General features: G+C 42.1%; 1 protein-coding gene across 2 annotated transcripts in view; it reads left to right on the top strand.

Moving 5' to 3' along the window:
* The first annotated feature begins 4107 nt into the window (after window positions 1-4107).
* Window positions 4108-20256, top strand: part of WDR48 (WD repeat domain 48) — a 29583-nt gene continuing 13434 nt past the window's right edge. The window contains exons 1-9 of one of the 2 annotated variants that reach the window (XM_053409626.1): window positions 4108-4309; window positions 12231-12371; window positions 13644-13722; window positions 14427-14509; window positions 14768-14897; window positions 16216-16304; window positions 18159-18260; window positions 18693-18917; window positions 20132-20206. In XM_053409626.1, coding sequence (XP_053265601.1) covers window positions 4262-4309; window positions 12231-12371; window positions 13644-13722; window positions 14427-14509; window positions 14768-14897; window positions 16216-16304; window positions 18159-18260; window positions 18693-18917; window positions 20132-20206 — 972 coding nt within the window. In that variant the 5' untranslated portion in view covers window positions 4108-4261. The remainder of the gene's footprint in view (window positions 4310-12230; window positions 12372-13643; window positions 13723-14426; window positions 14510-14767; window positions 14898-16215; window positions 16305-18158; window positions 18261-18692; window positions 18918-20131; window positions 20207-20256) is intronic. The other variant, XM_053409627.1, reaches the window with a different exon arrangement.

The raw sequence follows: 20256 nt of genomic DNA, 5'->3' as shown, positions 1-20256 counted from the left end.
TTCAACTGTCAATTAACAGCACTGTACAGACTAATTGCACAATCCTATACACACATACCGAAATGTAAATTCCACTGAGACCATGGATTAGAATGTAAGGTTGCAATATATATAATTGTTAAGGAAATTACCAAAAAATAAACACATCATTTGTTATATGGATATTGAATCACCCTACTCTTGTCTTATTGAATAGCTTCCAGTCCTTGAATATGACTCAATTGCTGTCCTATTCAGTTGTGTTTAGCTCCATAACATGAAAATATGGACCTGCTGATTTTGTGTATAAACCCCTGCTAGGGAAAGGGGCAAGCTGTAGCACTTTTTCTGGTCATTCAGCAAGCACAGTAGCCTGACATAATGTCTTTGAAAACCAAAATAAAATTACAGGCTATAGTTCTGTTTATACTTTGTTATTTTATTTTTGTTCTTAGCAGACTATGATTCCCTGATACAGTGGTACCTCAGGTTACATACGCTTCAGGTTACATACACTTCAGGTTACAGACTCCGCTAACACAGAAATAGACCTCGGGTTAAGAACTTTGCTTCAGGATGAGAACAAAAATTGTACTCTTGTGGCGCGGCAGCAGCAGGAGGCCCCATTAGCTAAAGTGGTGCTTCAGGTTAAGAACAGTTTCAGGTTAAGTATGGACCTCCGGAATGAATTAAGTACTTAACCTGAGGTACCACTGTACTTTGCTATTTGTTGCTAATGCAGTGAAATATTAGCTACTCAGAAGTAAGTACCATGGGGTAAATATAAAAGAAAAAACAACAGAAAGTGGGTAGGGTTTTTTGAAAGACTCTCTTAGAACAATCCCCTTGATTTCTCCTTTTCTCCCACAAGCAGGCAACAGACCTAACTAAATTGTCTGCTTGGTTTCCCATGGCCTAGAACAGGCTTCCTCAACCTCAGCCCTCCAGATGTTTTGAGACTACAATTCCCATCATCCCTGACCACTGGTCCTCCTAGCTAGGGATCATGGGAGTTGTAGGCCAAAACATCTGGAGGGCCGAGGTTGAGGAAGGCTGGCATAGAACCTAGATGGGGAAAAGAGAACATATATATATATATATATGATGGTGATTTAAAAGTTTACACTGTTGCATGTTATTATTTTAGTCATAATCTTGTCTACTAATTTGACTTCAACATATTAATAAAAAAATTATACAGACAGAAATGGTAAATACCACATTCCTTGAGAGTTTGTTTCTAAACATGTCGGGAATAGAGAACACAGCTTTTCATACACAGCTGTTGTTTCCCCCCACAATGCTCACAAATGTTTGCTGGCATTTACGGCCACAGAAGTTAGTAATAAAGATTTCCCGGATAAGCTGATGATATACTCTGCCTCTTATCTACACTTTAATTGATAAAGTATGTTTCAGCATAAAAAGTGGTTCCTGTTTCCTTCCATTGTACCATACAAAGATGCAAGATGGTGTATATTTTAAATGCCTGTTTAGAGAATAACAGGATGCGAACAGCTTTTAAGACAAATACACATTAAGGCTGTATTTTAAGACAAATATGCATTAAAGTATTCTTTGGTCTTTTAAATGGACAACTATGCACTTAATAAATGGGGAAATTTGCACAACACAATAATCCTTGCCATCTCTTTGTGCCCATTCAGACCATGGCTAATGTTCTAAACATCAAATTAATCACAGCCATGCTACAGAAATGCAAATATGACTATTCAAAAAAACTAACTATGGGGTATTATAAACAATGATTACCAAAAAAAAGGTGTTAATGATTAACCTATTTTTGTGCCACAGCAGAAGTGTAATTTGCTTGTGTAACTCTCTTTCTAGTGAGCAAGGTGCAACTATGCCTTCTTGCCCATGCCGTAAGATCAGCAGATGCCTTAAACTCAGTAGATAAGCCCTTTTCATGGTCTCTATGCAGGATTAAATGGGGTGAGGTAGGGTGCAAGAGGCCATTAGCAATTCATTGTATGCAAAACCTCCTTCTACTAAGCTGTGTCCAGCCTATCTCTTGGCAACACTGTTACAGGATCTAATTGTTGACATCCATCTGTCTTGGGAGACAATGGAGGAGTACGCCTTTGGGGATGAAGTCAAACTGTTAGAAGGTTGCAGTGCGTGCTGTGGCTGTAGAGACCTAATGGTCTCATCCAAATCAGGGATTTATCCTGCTGCTCCTCTTCCATTGTGAAATATGCCATAATCACCTAGTAATGCCTTTCTGCATTCTGCATGGCAAAAACAGGCGAGTCCTTTACAAAAATATCAGAAATTGCATTTCATTCTCCCTGGACACTAGGAGTGAGTGACCATTCCCAAAGAAACCTCAAAGAGCGCGTGTGGTGTGAAACTGCTTATTACAGTTCACCAAGTGATCCAATTCTACCTCTGATTGCTTGAATCAGCATAAAGATATTTTTCTTTGAATGTGTCAATTAGCTTTCCAATGCCAGAATGTCTGTGTTGTCAGTAACAACTGTTTTGTGAATGGCCACTGATACTAATGTAATGATCACTCTGCACTTTGCATATTTCATTTCTCTCTTGCAATCCCACCCAGCCTAACCCAGCCACCCTATTATAATACCTTACTTTTATAATAACTCAACTATGCATCTGGAAGGTTCGTGAAAGCTTATACCACAAGTAACTGGGGTGGGCAATCTTCTGGAGCCCACTTGCAGATTGGAGAAACTATTGTGGGTATCCGACAACCAAGCACACACTTGCAGCCAATTGTCTTGGCTACAACACAGTGCTTCTGATAAGCTGCACTTTGTTGAAGGAAGGGGACCTTGTGGGCATTATGTTGGCAACCCCTTAGTCTTTAAGATGCCACAAGACTGCCTCCCTCTTGATACACCATACTGCTTCTTGATACACCATACACAGGACTGCAATATTTAAAGGACTGCCTCTCCCACCCCATGAACAAACCCTGACCCTGCAGTTTTCATCAGAGGCCCTTCTCTGCATGCCCCACCTGAGGGATGTATGGAAGGTGGCATTTTCTGTGGCTGCTCCACTTGTTGAATGCTCTTTCCAGGAAGACATGCCTGGCTCCACATTTGTCAGTTTTTGGACGCCAGGCTAAGACCTATATTTGCTTTGGCCTTTGGTTAATTAATGTTGCCTCTTATGGTGTTGCTCATCATTTAGTGTGGTGGGAACGACTTGGTCCTTCTTAAAGTGCTGCTGGATGACCATTTTATATATTTTACATTGTCATGGTTCTTCTACTCCTGCGCCCCAATTTTAAACTGCTGTATTTTATTTCTTTCAAGTCGGCAAAATGGATCCAGAACACTTTCATGGCTGGTTTGCCAAGCAGTGTACAATTAGCCATGTTCTGTATCTATCTTGTGGTTTCTCTGAACTACTGTTTTGGTGCATTCCTCTCTAAACCAGCTTCAATCTAATCTGAGGAAAAAGAACGAGCTAGCTGTTTCTAACCGGTAATGCATACACAGCCTTTTCACTGTAAAAAGTGACTTAATAATTGCTGCCATAATGATAATGCAGCCAGCAAAGGGCAATAATCTTGGGGGGATATTTTATGGTGACTTTGTGCTGACCTTTGGGTACTCAAGTAATGAAATGGTGAGGGAACTTCGATAAGCTCAATTTAACTTTATTGTTAGGGGCGCTTGTATTGCCCACCCTGAGGCATGGGGCTGGGCGATTAATACACCAAAATAAATACATAAGCGTGCAGCGCCCTGCTGGTTCTGAGGTAAATCAATGCATCCAGCAACGTACAGGTGAATGAACAAAACGTGTGGGCAACGAGGAACGGAATGTGATATGGGCAAACATGACAAAGCCCGGGAAAGCCGAGCTCTGACTGAGGTACCACACAGCCGAACCTCGCGCCCTTTTATCATCTCGGTGGGGGTGGGGCAGAGAAAAGGAGCAGCGCGAGCAACGTTTCCAACTGTCACCTTCTCTCCCTACTGATTAGACCAGCCCCCGCAAATCTCGCGAGACCAAGTACACCTCCTTCCTCGCCCGGTTCGCAGACATCCCTCACAATAACGGCTGCCATGGCAACCGCGCAAGCCACGCCCCTTCCACTAACGTCCTTCGTCCCTTCCACTCCTGTGACTCGCCCCGCTGCCCGAGATTTGAAAGGGGTGCGGCTGCAGCAGGAGCAGCAGGAGCAGGAGCCTCCTGAGGCGGGACTTCCGGAGCGCCTCCAGCTTCTCCTTTCCCTGTCCACCCCCTGCTCGGACGTGACGACAGAGTGTCAACATGCAAGATGGCGGCTCATCACCGACAGAACACGGCGGGGCGGCGGAAAGTGCAGGTGAAGGGAGTGAAGCGGTGCCGGTTGGAGGGGGAGGCTTGGCCGAAGGGCGGAGGAGGAGAGCGCGGGGGCCCCGTGGCCTCGCTGGAGGGAGAAAGGCCGGGGGAAACGGCGATAAAGGCGGGGGCCGGGATGAGGAAGGGGACGGGTTGGAGGAAGCGCGGGAAGAAGCCGGGTGGGGGAGGGATGAAGGGCGGAGCGGCCTCAGCTTGGGGAAGATATTCTGGGAGCTAGAGAAATCGCCGCAAGACCCTGGCTTTCTCCTTCCCGTCCTCAGCTGCTGACGCTTTAACGGCGGGAGAGAACGGGAGAAACTGCTTTAGGGACCCCCTTTGCGAAGTGGTCATCGTCTTGTCCCGCGCGTCGGAAATAACGAGATTGTGATGCTTTTGGCCATTGCCGCTCCAGGGCTCTGCCTGTGGGTGTTAGTATTTCAGCTCGCGGTTTCCGCCAGCTGCGCCCCCGGTGTTAAAAACACCAAAGACCAAACACCTTCTCCACACACCTTGGCGAATAGGTTCAGGGCCCGTGTGGGTGTAGTAGCTAGTGCTGGGACGATCCAAGGTCAGATCCTTACTGGGGCATAGAACTCACTGGGTGGCTTTGGGTCAGTCACTGTGTCCCTGTCGCACCTGCCTCACAGGGTTGTTGTGACATAAAGTGGGGGTGAGTAGAACCATTTACATGCCCCAGGGCTCCTTGGAGTAGAGGTGAAAGTTATATGTTAATTAAACATTACATGAAGGTAGTGCTTTAATTGTGAGAGCATTGTAAAAGTGTATCTTTACTGCTGGAAGTTTGAGGCTACAGTTTGGAATTCTACCACTAATGTCTACTATCTCCTTTTGAGTCGTGTTTATGTGTGTGTCTGTGCTCACTGTACTTTTTGGCCAAGACTGGTTCCTCAGAGATGACTTACAGTTAAAATCTACACAGAGGGGAAATGTAGCTTCAGTTGTAGCTTGGGTAAAAGACTGTCACTCAGTAGTGGTAGAGCATCTGGTGTGCATGCAAGAGATTCTGTGTTCAGTTCTCACCATCTCCAGGTGGGACTGGGGAAGACTCCTGTCTGAAATCCAGTCAGTTTGGACAATACCAAGTTAAATGGACAAATAATGTGATTATTACTAGGCAGCTTCCTAAGTATATGTGTTGGGGATAATAGTCTAGGTTCCAGACACCTTTGTAGCAGATGGAAACAGACTGGCTAATGTGGGCTGTGGGCCTTGTTGATCCACTCTGGCTAGACTTGTCATGTAAGGGGAACTCTGCTTGTTGAATTCTGAATGTACTTCACAAAGAGGCTCAAGAACGTGGGTATGTACATAAAAATTGCAGGCAATGATCAGTTTCCATGGTTTATCTTTCCACTCTTCTGAGTTGTTTTTTATTCTAGGAGTTTGGAATAGAGGAAAAATAAAATTTTAGTGTGAATAGATTTTTAAGCCCCACAAGGGGGTTAAAAGGTATTTTAACAATGTTTCTGTGATGATAATGTATCCCATTGCTAAACTAACAATTTGAGGGGTTTTTTTTGGGGGGGGGGTTCTCCACAGACACCCTCAACTTATCTCTTTTCATATCTGTCAATTATTTCCTCATTATGGCTCAGTTTATTGAAAAGTTTATGTAGCAGACCCGTGTGGTGTAATGGTAATGGGCTAGGCTAGGATCAGGGAGAACTGGGTTCAAATCCTTATTGCCATGCAGCACAATAGCTGATAACAATTGGCCATGACTGGCTCAGTTATCCCATCATCCTTCCAACAACACAGTGACATCACAATATGGAATCCAGTTGCCTATATGACAATGAGTTTTTAGAAACTGAAATGCCTTGATATAGAAGGATGTGTTCCTTTGCCTCTTGCCTTTTAAAGCTGTCCAAGCTAATTTCCATCTCCACATATTGTAGCAGCAAATTCCATAGTATGACTATGTGTTGTATTAAGAAGTACTTCCCTTTGCCCATCCTTAATCTCTCACCATTCAGCTTTATGGGATGACCTCTGCTTCTATTATTATTATTATTATTATTATTCTTCTTCACTTATACACCGCCCTATACCCGGATCTCTCAACGCGGTTCACAAGACCGCAACATATAAAATGTAACCAAAAGCAATAACCCAATAGCCCCCCCAACCCCCCCCCACATTTAAAATGGGCATAGGATGTAAATCAGATCAACCAAAGGCCTGGTTAAAAAGGAACATTTTTGCCTGGCGCCTAAAGGTATATAATGAAGGTGCCAGGCAAACTTCCCAGGGGAGAGCATTCCATAGACTGGGAGCCACTGCAGAGAAGGCCCGTTCTCATGTTGCTATCCTCCGGACCTCTTGAGGAGGAGGCACATGAAGGAGGGCCTCAGAAGATGATCTCAGGGACCGGGTAGGTTCATATGGGAAGAGGCTGTCCTTGAGGTATTGTGTGGTCCTGAGCCATCCTGGTTCTAGTGTTATGACAGGAAGGGAAGAATGAATTATTTATAAACCTCTGTCTTTTTTTCTAAGTCCAAAACTCGCCCCCAAAGCTTTTTAACATCCATATGAAGCCATTGGGAGCAGTCATCAAGAGGTTTGGTTCGCAGTGTCATCAGTATACTGATGTCAGCTCTGCTTTTCCATTAAACCTGAGTCATGAGAGGTTGCACATAAGGAGATCAGCTAATGGAGCCCAGTTAGTTTTCCATTACCTGATTATCATTGGCTAGTGGTACCATAAAGATGGTCTTTTTCACTGGTAGCAACTGTGTTTGTGGAATGCCCACGCTGCTGAAATACAAGAGGCACCATCAGTGTTGACATTCCACCAGCTCCTGAAAACGCACCTGTTTAGCCAAGCATTTCCCTGGATTTAATTGTGAATTTATTGTTTTAACTGTTTTTTAACTGTTTTAATTATGTTTCTAAACTGTTTTATTATTTATTTTAATTAAGGGTGTTTTAATAGCACCGTATATTTTAATAATGCATTGATTTGATGGTTATAAACCACTTCAAAGCCATTTTGGCATATAAGTAGTACATTAATTAATTATAATGGAGTTGCTGCAGCATTTTGGTTGCCCTTTTCTGCATTGTTTCTACCTCTGTAAGTTCAGCTCCTGAATTGTACATACCATGCTAAGTGTGGTTAATAATAATAAATATTACTACTCCGCCCATCTGGCTGGGTTGCCCCAGCCACTCTGGGCGGCTTACAGCATATATAAAAACAGCTTTAAAAGTAGTTATGTTAGCCATTTCCCAGTGATCAGGCACTGAAGCCATCTTAGGGACAGTTTGCATATTTTTGTTAAAAGATCAGCAGTTTTACATTTCAGCTCTTTAAGAACTCTCAGATGAACTCAATGATATCTTACTTTTTTTATTTGTTGATAAAGCCTAGAGTTTAATAATTGTCACTTCAATTCATCCCAGTTCTTTAAGCTCTCTAAGAACGTCAAATCAGGCATAGGTATCTGCCCTATACGTTCAGCTGTGAATACAGATGCAAATCAGTTGGCTTTTCTTCGATCTCCTTCTTCTACTTCAGCAGATCTTTAACTCCTTTGTTGTCTTTAACCAGCTGTGGGCACACTTTGGACTGTATTCTGCTTTTGAAGTACTTAACATATTTTTTATTAATATTTTTAAACAACATAGTGAAATTCTTTAAAATTTCTTTTCTTCTTGCATTTTGTTGTCAAAGTTTGCATTCCTATGAGAAATTGCAGGAGATATTCCAACTGTTTCCTTCCTTGTCTATACCACAGCACAAATGAGATAAATTCTTGCCTCTCTCCAGAACCATCTACACATGGTAGAGGAATTGAAGTAGTAGTGTGGCATTTGGAGTCTTTGGTCTTACTGTAGCTGTTTTTTGTAGCACTCTGGCAGACCTGATTACTAACCAAAGCTTTAGATAATACAGGAATGTGTTTAAAATATCTTTCTCATAATCCTTAAATGAGCAGGTGACGTAAGGTCTCAATAATAAGAAAATTGCACATTACTGATGCATATTCTCAGCAGCAGCAATTTGCTACAATTCTCAGACACTTACGCTGAAGTAAATGGGGCTTAATGGCTTCTTTCCCTATTATGGAATACACCATTATAGTAGTAATTGTAACTATAAAACATAATTGCTAAATCCATCAGCAAATTTTAGATTTTGGAAATTGCGTGAAATGGTTAAGATTTAGATCATTTGCATTTCCTTCAATAATAGCCCATATGGTGTAGTGGTTAGAATGTTAGACTAGGACCTGGAAGACAAGGTTCAAATCCCTGCTTGGCCATAAAGCTGCCCGGGTCACCCTCTCTCAGCCTAACCTATGTCACATGGATATTGTGAGAATAGAATAAGGGGGGGGGGAGCATCTACATCACCTTGAGCTCCTTGGAGAAAAGGTGGAATATAAATGTAGTAATAAATAAAAGTTGTTGTTTAGTTGTGTCCAACTCTTCATGACCCCATGGACCAGAGCATGCCAGGCACTCCTGTCTAAATAAAATAGGAATTAAATAATGGTAGCATACAGACTAAAAGAGTACATATCTTCAACTGCTCCAAATGTTGAGATCAAAGCAAACAGATGCCTGTGAGGACCTGCCTAATACCCCATGATCCTTTTCGTTTTGAGGTTTCTCAGCTTTGAGAGGTAAACCTAGAGAGCAGGGGTGAGGAACCTTTCATGTGCCATACCATATTGCTTCAAAAGTAACTAATCTGTCAAAGGCTGCATGCTGGTCAGGGTGGAGCTCACAGAGGTTGTGGCATTCATTTTTTTCCTCTTTCTGCCACCCCCTTTCTCCCATATTTTTGGGCGGCAAGGAGAGAGGGAAATTAAACAATCTGTATCATTATAAGTTATCTCAGAGTGGATAACAACAATTTAAAATACAATGCCATGAAGAAGGCATCTCCCAGTCATTCGAGGGGGAAATAGGCAATTGAGTTGAGACTTCAACCTCTCTCAAATTGCATGAGATTATCCTTGCACCCACACGGTGGAACCAGTGTTGTAGTTGCAGTTGCATAGCATGGTCATTCTTGCTGCTACTTATATTCCCAAACTGTTTCCTTTCAGAATTAGCAGTACTTGTGGGTGGTGAAGTGCCCTTTATGATATTGGTATTCTCTGTGTGGCTCCTTAATAACAATGGTTAACTGCAAAAGGTGGACTAGGATTAATATCATTTATTGAATTAAATTGCCTACTGGATAACTGAAAAGGCTTTAGTGAACTGGCCCCAATGTATAGCCCACCTTTCTTCAGTCATGGAACTCAAAGTAGCATTCATGGGATTCCTACATGGTCTTCCATCCAGGTGTCAATCAGACCCACCCTATCTTTGCTTGGGCAAGGTAGCTGTCTCGTGTGCCTCCAGACCATGCGGTAGGAGGCCTTAGCTAACAATTGGTTGTTAAAACCCAGCCAAATGTCTGTCTGTGGTTAGACATTTCAGTTAACACAATCTTGATGAATGTGCAGAAATGTCTGTTCTTCTTGATTCTTGCATACAGCTCTGGGCAACATTTGGGTAGATGGATTCTATTAACAGATAATATTCTCATTGGGGATTGTTCACTTACCTGTCTGAGCCCCAAGCAAAAAACGCACATGAGTCATACTTCTTGTTGACCTATGCTACATAGAACCTAGATGCAATTTTCTATTTGAGAATATCACTGTGCTAGTGAGTCCTTCTGTCTCCTGGTTCTCATCCCCCTGTGTGGCTTTGCTTCCATGAAAGTTGAACTGAGAGGCACTCATTAATATTCTGATGCGTAGCATATTTTTTATTGCCTAACCCTGTTCTCAAAGCTGAAAGGAGTAGAGTTTGCACTTCTTAATCCTGGATAACAATACAGTGGTACCTCGGGTTACAGACGCTTCAGGTTACAGACTCCGCTAACCCAGAAACTTTGCTTCAGGATGAGAATAGAAATCGCACGACGGTGGCAGCGGGAGGCCCCATTAGCTAAACTGGTGTCTCAAGTTAAGAACAGTTTCAGGTTGAGAACGGACCTCCAGAACGAATTAAGTTCTTAACCCGAGGTTACCACTGTAATCTGTTTTGTATACTGGTATGGAATACTTCAGGCATATGAATTGCAAAACTTAGTGTACAACTTTGTGTGAACGACACATTATATGTATCAGTACCATCTGCTTGCAAAATGCCAAATCATCCTTTGAAATCTAACTCCTGCAGAGGGAAGCTGTTTTTACTGCACGAAAGTGATAAATCATATAATTTTCCAGAGGAGAAAACACACACACAAGCATCTTTTGATGCTTGAAATCATTCTGTCATTGGGCTGAAATTAGTGCTCTTGACTCAATTTGGGGGGTTGATTATTCCTAATATTTGTAAGTAGTACATTTAGCATTCAAGTTGTAGACCTGACATGAATGCTTAGTTTCTTGTGGAAAACAATGAGCTAGCTTTTGTGAGTGGAATTGTCACAGACTCATAGAATTGCAAAGATGGAAGTGACCCTAAGTGTCATCTAATGCAACCGCTTGCAATGCAGGAATCTCAACTCAAGTATCCATGACAGATGACCATCCAAAGTCTGCTTAAAAACCTTCAGTGAAGAAGGTTCCAATGAAGGATTACAACCTTCCGAGTTGTAATCCTCTATGCTTTAAGTTGGATGTAAGAACTGTTGAACTGGGTGAATCTTCTGAATAAAGGTGCATAAGATTCCACTATCAGCCTGCTTTTTATAAGCTGTTCTAAAGGTGTCTTAGTCTAATTATCACTGTTGTTGTACACCAAGGGTGACAATAAGGTAGATCAACATCTACTGGTTTGTCTAACTCTAGCAACAACAGAAAAAAATCTCCCTAAGCCAAAGGTTTTCAACTTTTTTTGAGTCCACGGCTCCCTTGACCAACTACATTCTGGCAGCCTCTCACCCTTTTTCAAACACCCTTGCGGCGTTTCCCCTCAGCCTTCTCTCTTTGGGAGTCCTCTGGGCAGCTGCAGCTGCCACCTTTGGTCTCTGAACTGCCTCCCTCTGCCCCAGAGAGAGGTGCTTCCTCACACTGCCATACAGGGGTCTGGGAAGCATCCCCTGGCAAGCCCCAGAGGCACCATTCACCTGGGGAGCTTGTAGCCAGGACTGCTGCAACAAACAGCTGTGCAAGCCTTTGGGAGGCAGAGAGGGCATCAGAGGAGGGAGGGAAGGAAAGAAAGAAAGAAAGAAAGAGGGACAGAGGCCAGTGGTGCCCTTGGCACCCCTGACTATCATCCAAGTGCCACGGCACACTGGTTGAAAACCACTGTTAAGATAGATTGCTGAAAAAGAAAGCTTCACAGGAAACCAGGTGTGGGTATTTTTGTGAAAGGATTTGGGAGCTTAGTTCTGGGAGTGCTTGCAAATTCCAGGACTCATTGTGGCCCTTAATTCTTTACTTGGCTAGGTCACTGTTTTGCAGCTGGATCAAATTAATGGACCTTGGATTCTAATGAAAAGACATTGTAGATCCCACAAGCTTGAAGTCCACCCCCTTTGGTGTATGCAGTTCTCCCACTCTGAAGAGCTGAGCAGTGTGATCATATAGTAGTGCAAAACCAGTCAACATTTGCTAACCCTGTGTAAATATAATGTGTTCGCTGTTGTCAACTGCACATGCATTTTTCTTGCTCCATTATGTCATTTCCATAAATAATAGAAAGATGAGGAATAATCTTTCCTCCTCCTTCCAGCATTATTTAATGGACTTGGGGCAAAGGCGCTCTCTGTCTCCCGTTTCTCTAATATCTTAGTTGTTTGTGTATGGTGCATTGGATGTTGATGTGTTCCTGATGATGATTTTTTAAATTAATGGAAAGTTTTGTTGAAAATGAGTGGGCAAAACAAAATACTTCTATCTGAGGCTTCTTAATGCTTTAATTGGATTTCTGTCAACACATCTTAGGTCTCCTATGTAATTAGAGATGAGGTGGAGAAGTACAATCGAAATGGGGTAAATGCACTGCAGCTGGACCCAGCGCTAAACAGACTTTTTACAGCAGGCCGAGACTCCATCATCAGGATATGGAGCGTCAACCAGCACAAGGTAAACCAAACACAGAAGCTTCGCTTTAAAAGATGGGCTTAGAATGTTAGATGCAGCCAGTGAAGAGTATCTTACACCATTAAAGGCCACTCTTGTGTTGTATCGGCAAACATTGCAAATCATTCTTACCAAGTACATTAGCATCTTCAATTTTTTTAGACAAGAAAGCACAGTCACAATAACATTTGCCTAATTTGGTGTAAAACGAAATTCTCTTGTTTGTATTTATATACCGTATTTTTCGCTCTATAAGACGCACCTAGTTTTTGGAGGAGGAAAACAAGGGAAAAAATATTCTGAATCTCAGAAGCCAGAACAACAAGAGGAATCGCTGCTTTCGCTGCGCAGCGATCCCTCTTGCTGTTCTGGCTTCTGGGATAGCTGCGCAGACTGCATTCGCTCCATAAGACGCACACACATTTCCCCTTACTTTTTAGGAGGGAAAAAGTGAGTCTTACAGAGCAAAAAAATACGGTACCCCCTTTCAACCAATTTTGGCTCCCAAAGTGGCTTGCAACTAAAATTCTCAAAGTACAGGTACGTTGACAAGTTTCCACTATTGCTGTCCTATTTCTGAAACTGGTTGAGTGACCCATTGCTTCACTCCTTACTTTCCTGTCATCTGCTGTGGTCTTACCAAGCTCCTGGTACCTGGCTAATAGTGAGTTAGTTCAGTCCCATCCAGAAAGTGAAGAGACCGAAGGACTTGGGGAGGTGATGCTGGCTAATACTGAAAAGAGCAGTTTCCTTCAAATCCAAAAGGTGTTCTCATTCCCTGGAGTTTTAGCACGTAGCTTTTAAAAATAATTAGAGTGGTTTGTTGAGAGCTAAATTCTGGCTTTCTTGAGCATCCTGAGTGAGATTCACTAACTCAATTATGCTGTTAAAATAATTGCTCTGACCACTCCCACCCTGTCAGAATGATTTTGTTTTTTGTTTAAGAAGCTGGGATACAGTAATAACATACAAGCTATTTTTCTATGCCTGAGCAAGAGAAAATGAAATGTTTGAAAGCAAATTTGTCAAATGATGAGCGATTTCTCCCCCCCCCCCCACTTCTGTAACTGAAATCTGGTGGTGATGCTAGATCATATTAATTATTTTCCTTAATCTTGTAATCTTGAGATCAGAGTTATGGTTCATGGTTTGATTTAGTGTTTAATTGCTTCTCTTCTTTTGTATTTTAAATTTAAAATAAAAATTGCTCTGAACACAGCAAAAATGGCCCCATGAAACAGGAGCGAGGACTCACAATGGTTTTTTTTATTCCAGCAAGACCCTTATATAGCATCTATGGAACATCATACAGACTGGGTGAATGATATTGTACTCTGCTGCAATGGCAAAACGTGTAAGTGCCTTTTAAAACACTAGATGACTCTTTTGAGTTACATGTATACAGTTGTACCTTGGGTTACATACGCTTCAGGTTACAGACTCCGCTAACCCAGAAATAGTACCTTGGGTTAAGAACTTTGCTTCAGGATGAGAACAGAAATCGTGCTCCGGCGGCGCGGCAGCAGCAGGAGGCCCCATTAGCTAAAGTGGTACCTCAGGTTAAGAACAGTTTCAGGTTAAGAACAGACCTCCGGAATGAATTAAGTACTTAACCCAAGGTACCACTGTATTGGTAAATCCTAATTTATATGGTGTTTTTCTGTGTTCTCAAAGAAAAACACTGTTTTAGTAATCTTACAACAACCTTGTGAAGTACCTTAGTAGGTTTATAGTCTCCTGCTTTACAAAAGAACTTGAAGTACAAATATAGCAAAGTAAAACATTAATGATGAAATGGCAGAAATATCATAGGAAATTAATTAAAAATCAATAGGAAAATGCCTGGCACGTGTTTAGCTGGCACCAGGTGCTATGACGGGAGGTGGTCTTGTGGGTCCCACCAGAGGGAGTTCCAGAGCTGTAAATATACCAGCTCTTGTATCATTTCATATGAGTTACTTGCAAGTAAATGCAAATTCTAGTTCTTGAAGGATGGACAGATTATCTTTGCTACTTCCCGCAGAAACATAACCTGTTGTAACTTTTTTTCCTTCGTAGTGATATCTGCTTCATCCGATACTACTGTTAAAGTATGGAATGCACATAAGGGATTTTGCATGTCAACACTAAGGACCCACAAGGTAACAGGAAGCATAGAAATGCCATAAATAATACGTACCGTATTTCTCCGTGTAGAAGACTAGGTTTTTTCCCTAATAATGATAAAAATTAGGGGGCGTCTTATACACAGATCGTGCCGAGGCCATTTTCTTAAATCTGAGTCCCCCAAAATTGGGGGCGTCTTATAGAGGGGGAAATATGGTAATCACTGCGATTGTCAAATCAGTAGTGCCAGTGTTCTAAAGTGCCTTTTTGTCATATCCATTTGCTTATTTTAGGATTATGTGAAAGCCTTGGCGTATGCAAAAGATAAAGAGCTGGTGGCATCTGCTGGGCTGGACAGACAGATATTCCTCTGGGATGTAAATACGCTAACAGCACTGACTGCCTCAAATAACACTGTCACGAGTAAGTACCCAGAGGATTTAAGCTTATGCTGATCTGTGCAAAGCATTTTTTTACTGCCATGGAGGGGGGGATATTTTGTAACCCCACAACTTTCTGGAGCAATAGTTCACTGCTGAAACAAAATTGCTAGAGTAAGCCTTAACAGGCAGTTAGAAATGACTTCAGTCAGCGTTCAAAGGTCAGTTTTTAAACTTAACAATATCAGTTAAGTAGTATAAAAGGATATGGTCTGAAGACACATGAGGTGGATCTGGTCAGCACCTAGATGGGTGATTGCTAGAAATGGCATGTATTTTACCCTGGGTCCCATAATGCAAGAAAGATGAGATATAAATAAAAGGGACCCCTGACCATTAGGTCCAGTCATGGCCGACTCTGGGGTTACGGCGCTTATCTCGCTTTATTGGCCGGCATACAGCTTCCGGGTCATGTGGTCAGCATGACTAAGCCGCTTCTGGTGAACCAGAGCAGCGCACGGAAACACTGTTTACCTTCCCGCTGGAGCAGTACCTTTTTATCTACTTGCACTTTGACATGCTTTTGAACTGCTAGGTTGGCAGAAGCAGGGACTGAGCAACGGGAGCTCACCCCGTCACGGGGATTCGAACCACCGACCTTCTGATTGGCAAGTCTTAGGCTCTGTGGTTTAACCCACAGTGCCGCCCGTGTCCCTCTGAGATATAAATAGAAGGAAGTAAATAGAATACAAGTCAGTGTTTCCATTAATGACAGGGACACTAGCTGGACCCATATATTCCTGGAACCTGGTCAGAAGTTGCCTACAATGGTTCTGGCTGTAGAAACACATAGTCTTCATGGGCTTCTGTTTGAGTAGATGCCAGGCCACCTGAGAGTGGGTGAGGTGGGGAAGTTTGTAACAATGTCAAATACACTTGTTTCAGTGTGTCGTATTGTCTGTCAGCCATTTACTTATATGGGAGAAAATCAAGTTTTCTGTTGGGATCTTAGTGTTCCCACTGGGGTAAAGGTACATACTTGTAGCTCTCAGCTATCTTACCATGTGTGATGAGAATTGACTTTTTAAAACGTTTACCTCAAATTACAGCCCTTAATATACTTTGCTTCTGTAGTATGGTGAAAACACATTGCAGAGGGTATTGCATTGCTCTAACAGCAGCCCAATAGAGCATTTAGTGCGACCATTATAAAGAGAGGAAATGATGGGCTGAAAAATGTATGGTGGCAGCAAAATGTAAATTCTTAATGCCGAACACTACTTAAATTGGTTACTGCAAGTTCTTGCTCTTTCTTGGTTTGAAATATTCATCCAAAATGATGTTTGATTTGTTTTCAATAGCTTCTTCCCTCAGTGGGAACAAAGATTCTATCTACAGTCTTGCCATGAATCAGATGGGAACAGTAATTGTATCAGGGTCCACTGAAAAGGTAAGCAAGACACAGGCACACTGGCTTGGTGAAAAGATTGCACACAACTTCTATATAAATTTCAAATCTTTCAGTGTTCCAGTGTCTGAACAGGAATATCAGTCCTGAACAATTATTTTATTAAACATTCCCATACCCTGGGAAGACTGCGCTTGATGTTGTTAGGCAGACATTTTGTCTAATCCAACAGGATACTTACTGGAGCTGGAGGGTTTATAATACAGCCTTATTGCACTAAGCTGCTGGAGAAGTTGATCCCATATGCTGGTGCTGAAATGCCTGCACTTGGTCCTCTTCCTTCTGAAAGTCTTCCTCCAATATAATGGGCTGAGGGGAGTTTAGTAGTTACAGTACAATTGTTATCCCTACATACACACAAAACAAAATATGTCTGTGGATATCTTTGGGAGAAGAAAAGGCTAAGAAGTAAATTCTTCACAAATCCGGAACACAGTCCCTTGTACACCTTGTACACCTCCTGCATCCAATCTTGTGCCAAATGTATTGCTCTGCTTTCCTTTGGACCACATCAGCCAGGCCAAGAGGGGTGTCTTGTCATCTGGGCAGCCCAGGACTTCCATGCACACTGCCCAGGCTTGGCCCCTGGGAAGGTCACTTCAGTGCTGCTAACGCAACAGTTTGGCTTCATTGCCGGAAGAGCACTCCATTGTCTCTCGAAACAGACGGATGCCAACGTTGTACATGTACGTGCACATAAACACCCACAGAATAGTAGTCATTTAGAAACTATTGAGGATGACATCTTGCTGACCCCTGCTGCCTCCAGTTAATGATAAGAAACCTTTTTCTGCTATAGGATTCCATTCCATTGCGGGAGAGCTTCTGGGGGCCTCATGCCGGTGAGGCCAAGGTGTGCAGATCATTGGATGTGACTCTTACCTATGGACAGTACAGTGGTACCTCGGGTTACATACGCTTCAGGTTACATACGCTTCAGGTTACAGACTCCGCTAACCCAGAAATAGTGCTTCAGGTTAATAACTTTGCTTCAGGATGAGAACAGAAATCGTGCTCCAGCGGCGCGGCAGCAGCTGGAGACCCCATTAGCTAAAGTGGTGCTTCAGGTTAAGAATAGTTTCAGGTTAAGAATGGACCTCCGGAACGAATTAAGTACTTAACCCGAGGTACCACTGTATGCTACATTCCAGGCACACTTGTCAGAAGTTTCTACACCTGCCCACCCATCTCTCCATCTAGGCAAGCAGGAGGCATCATCATAGTTCAAGTTGTATTCAAGCAAGGCAAAAGCAATTGAGTAGGGCATGGAGCTGGACTCATGATGGTGTGGCATATTGAGAGCCCCACATTCTGTCCCCAGCCTGAGGTTCTCCACCTCTGTCATAGTAGGAGGCCATTTAGCAGAACCCAACTATTCTTTCTCCCCTACCTTCCAGACATTGGGAATCATGAGGCTATTGTTTCGGGTGGTGGGGAGCCTGCCATTGTTGTACAGTCATACCTCTTGTTACGTTTGCTTCATGATACGTTTTTTCAGGTTGTGTTCCGCGGCGACCCGGAAGTACTGGAAAGGGTTACTTCCTGATTTCGCCACTCGCGCATGCGCAGACGCGCAAAATGACATCACACGCATGTGCAGAAGTGGTGAATTGTGACATGCGGGTTGCGTTCCTTTCAGGTTGCGAACGGGGTTCTGGAATGGATCCCATTCACAACCAGAGGTACCACTGTACTTTCTGAAAGAGTCAAAGAGTCTGGTGCCTATTCAAGAAACCTAAATTGAATCGGCTTTAGTTTGAAGGCCCTTTAAAAATTAGGAAATGAGTTTGGATCACAGTGCTGTTGTAATATATCAGAGTTTTTTCCCCTCAACAGGTATTAAGGGTTTGGGATCCAAGAACCTGTGCAAAGCTTATGAAACTCAAGGGGCACACAGACAATGTTAAAGCTTTGCTCTTGAACAGAGATGGCACACAGGTATGCATTTGATATCACATTACTGTGAAGGCTACTAGCTGTATGGGGAAGATTTCTCTCTGTGGTGCAATAATATCCTCTCAGCCCTTTGCATTGCTTATTCCACAAGATTGGCTTTGAGTTAATAAGAAATGTGTTGAAACAAATACAATGCGTTTTTGTTTCATATTTGAGCAAATAGCAACTTTAATTAAATACTTTGCTAGAAACAACAAGCTAAAACTGGGGGGGTTAAAAAAGAATTGTTTGGCATGGATAAGTTTTGTGTGTGCGTTATTTCTGTTGTAAAATGAAACTGCAACATTCTGTAGGGAAAACAGATTGAACGGAAGGAAAACTGGACTTGCATGTTGACTTTAGAGAGCTAAACATTTACTCACTGTTTTATTGGATATGTAATTGTTTTAAATTGAACAACCATTATTGTTACAGTGTCTTTCTGGCAGCTCTGATGGGACTATCAGACTCTGGTCCCTTGGTCAGCAGAGATGTATAGCTACATACAGAGTCCATGATGAGGGTGTATGGGCACTTCAGGTCAATGAAGCCTTCACTCACGTATATTCAGGTGGAAGAGACAGAAAGATATACTGTACAGATCTACGAAATCCTGATATTCGGGTGCTCATTTGTGAAGAAAAGGCACCTGTCCTTAAGGTAATATACATAACCATTTTTTTTCCATATACATCTTGGTAAAACTTACTATCAGTAGAGCTGCAACCTCCTTTTGTTTCCATCAGATACAGCTTGACTGTTCTGGGTGGCAATTGTAGAAATGCATAATACAACTTGGGACATCATTTGTGGAGAGGGCGTAGTTATTATTATTTATTCAGTTTGTGTACCGCCCTTCATCCATAGATCTCAAGGCAGTCCAAAGGTTAAAAACACAAAATAAATAATAAAATTGAAAACAAACAGTAACCCCCCCTTTCCCCCCACCCCTCCCAAAAACACATTTAAAAGGGTTGAGAATGTTAATCAGCCAAAGGCCTGGTTAAAGAGGAATGTTTTCACCTACCACCTAAAGGTGTCCAGTATAATGAACGTGCCAACCAAACTTCCCTGGAGAAAGCATTCCACAAATTGGGACCTTCCTCACTGTTTGCATCTCTAAGGAGATGAGACATAAATACTGGGCATTTTTTAACATAAATATGTGGTGGATTTTTTTATGGCAAATGTTGTTTTATTTATATTGTTTTTTGAAATCAATAATTTTGCTATTGCTGTAGCTTAAATATAGACTATTATTTTTTCTAAATTTGGATATGTTAACTCCTGTAACTTAATAACAAGGCCAACCTTTGGACGTGTTCCACAATACTTGAGCCACTTAACCATCATAGAGTAATGACAGTGTACAACCAAACTAGAAATACAGGGTTGCTGAAATCTGCTCGGTCTTCGGAAAACACATCTAGAAAGTAAAGCTTTATTAAAAAATATCATGCCGCCCTCTGAGATGGAGCCTTTATCTCTGTAAGATGGGTTGTCAATTTTAAGGAAGATAAGCAGGAACATATAGTAGGTGTTAGAACAGTACTGTGTGTTGTGATAAATCTCATCTGTAAATTCAGTTTTTAAATACATCTGTACACTATGCATATAGAAACCTGACACCTGAATTTCAAAAGCAAATTTGCCAATTGTACTGGAACTGTTGGTTTTTTTATTTTATTTTAATCTGAAGCCTAGTTCTGCCCTGGGTTCTGTTCCATCTTACTCCTAGTGAAACATGTAGCTCCTTTCAGCACTAAAATTCTATGATTTTGTGTTCCACTTGGTATAAAGGAGTATACTGTATATTGTATGGGTATGCACCAATAGAATTATGATGTAACACTTCTCATTTCTTGATTGTTCAGATGGAGCTAGATCGATCAGCTGACCCTCCTCCAGCACTCTGGGTTGCAACAACAAAATCATCTGTGAATAAGTGGGTAAGAAATGAATTAAACCTGTGTAAATTTACATATGCCCAGTTGTGCAT

This window comes from Podarcis raffonei, chromosome 12, assembly GCF_027172205.1.
Source record: "Podarcis raffonei isolate rPodRaf1 chromosome 12, rPodRaf1.pri, whole genome shotgun sequence".
In the NCBI taxonomy this organism is placed as follows: Eukaryota; Metazoa; Chordata; class Lepidosauria; order Squamata; family Lacertidae; genus Podarcis; species Podarcis raffonei.
This window is presented reverse-complemented; position numbering and strand designations above follow the sequence as displayed.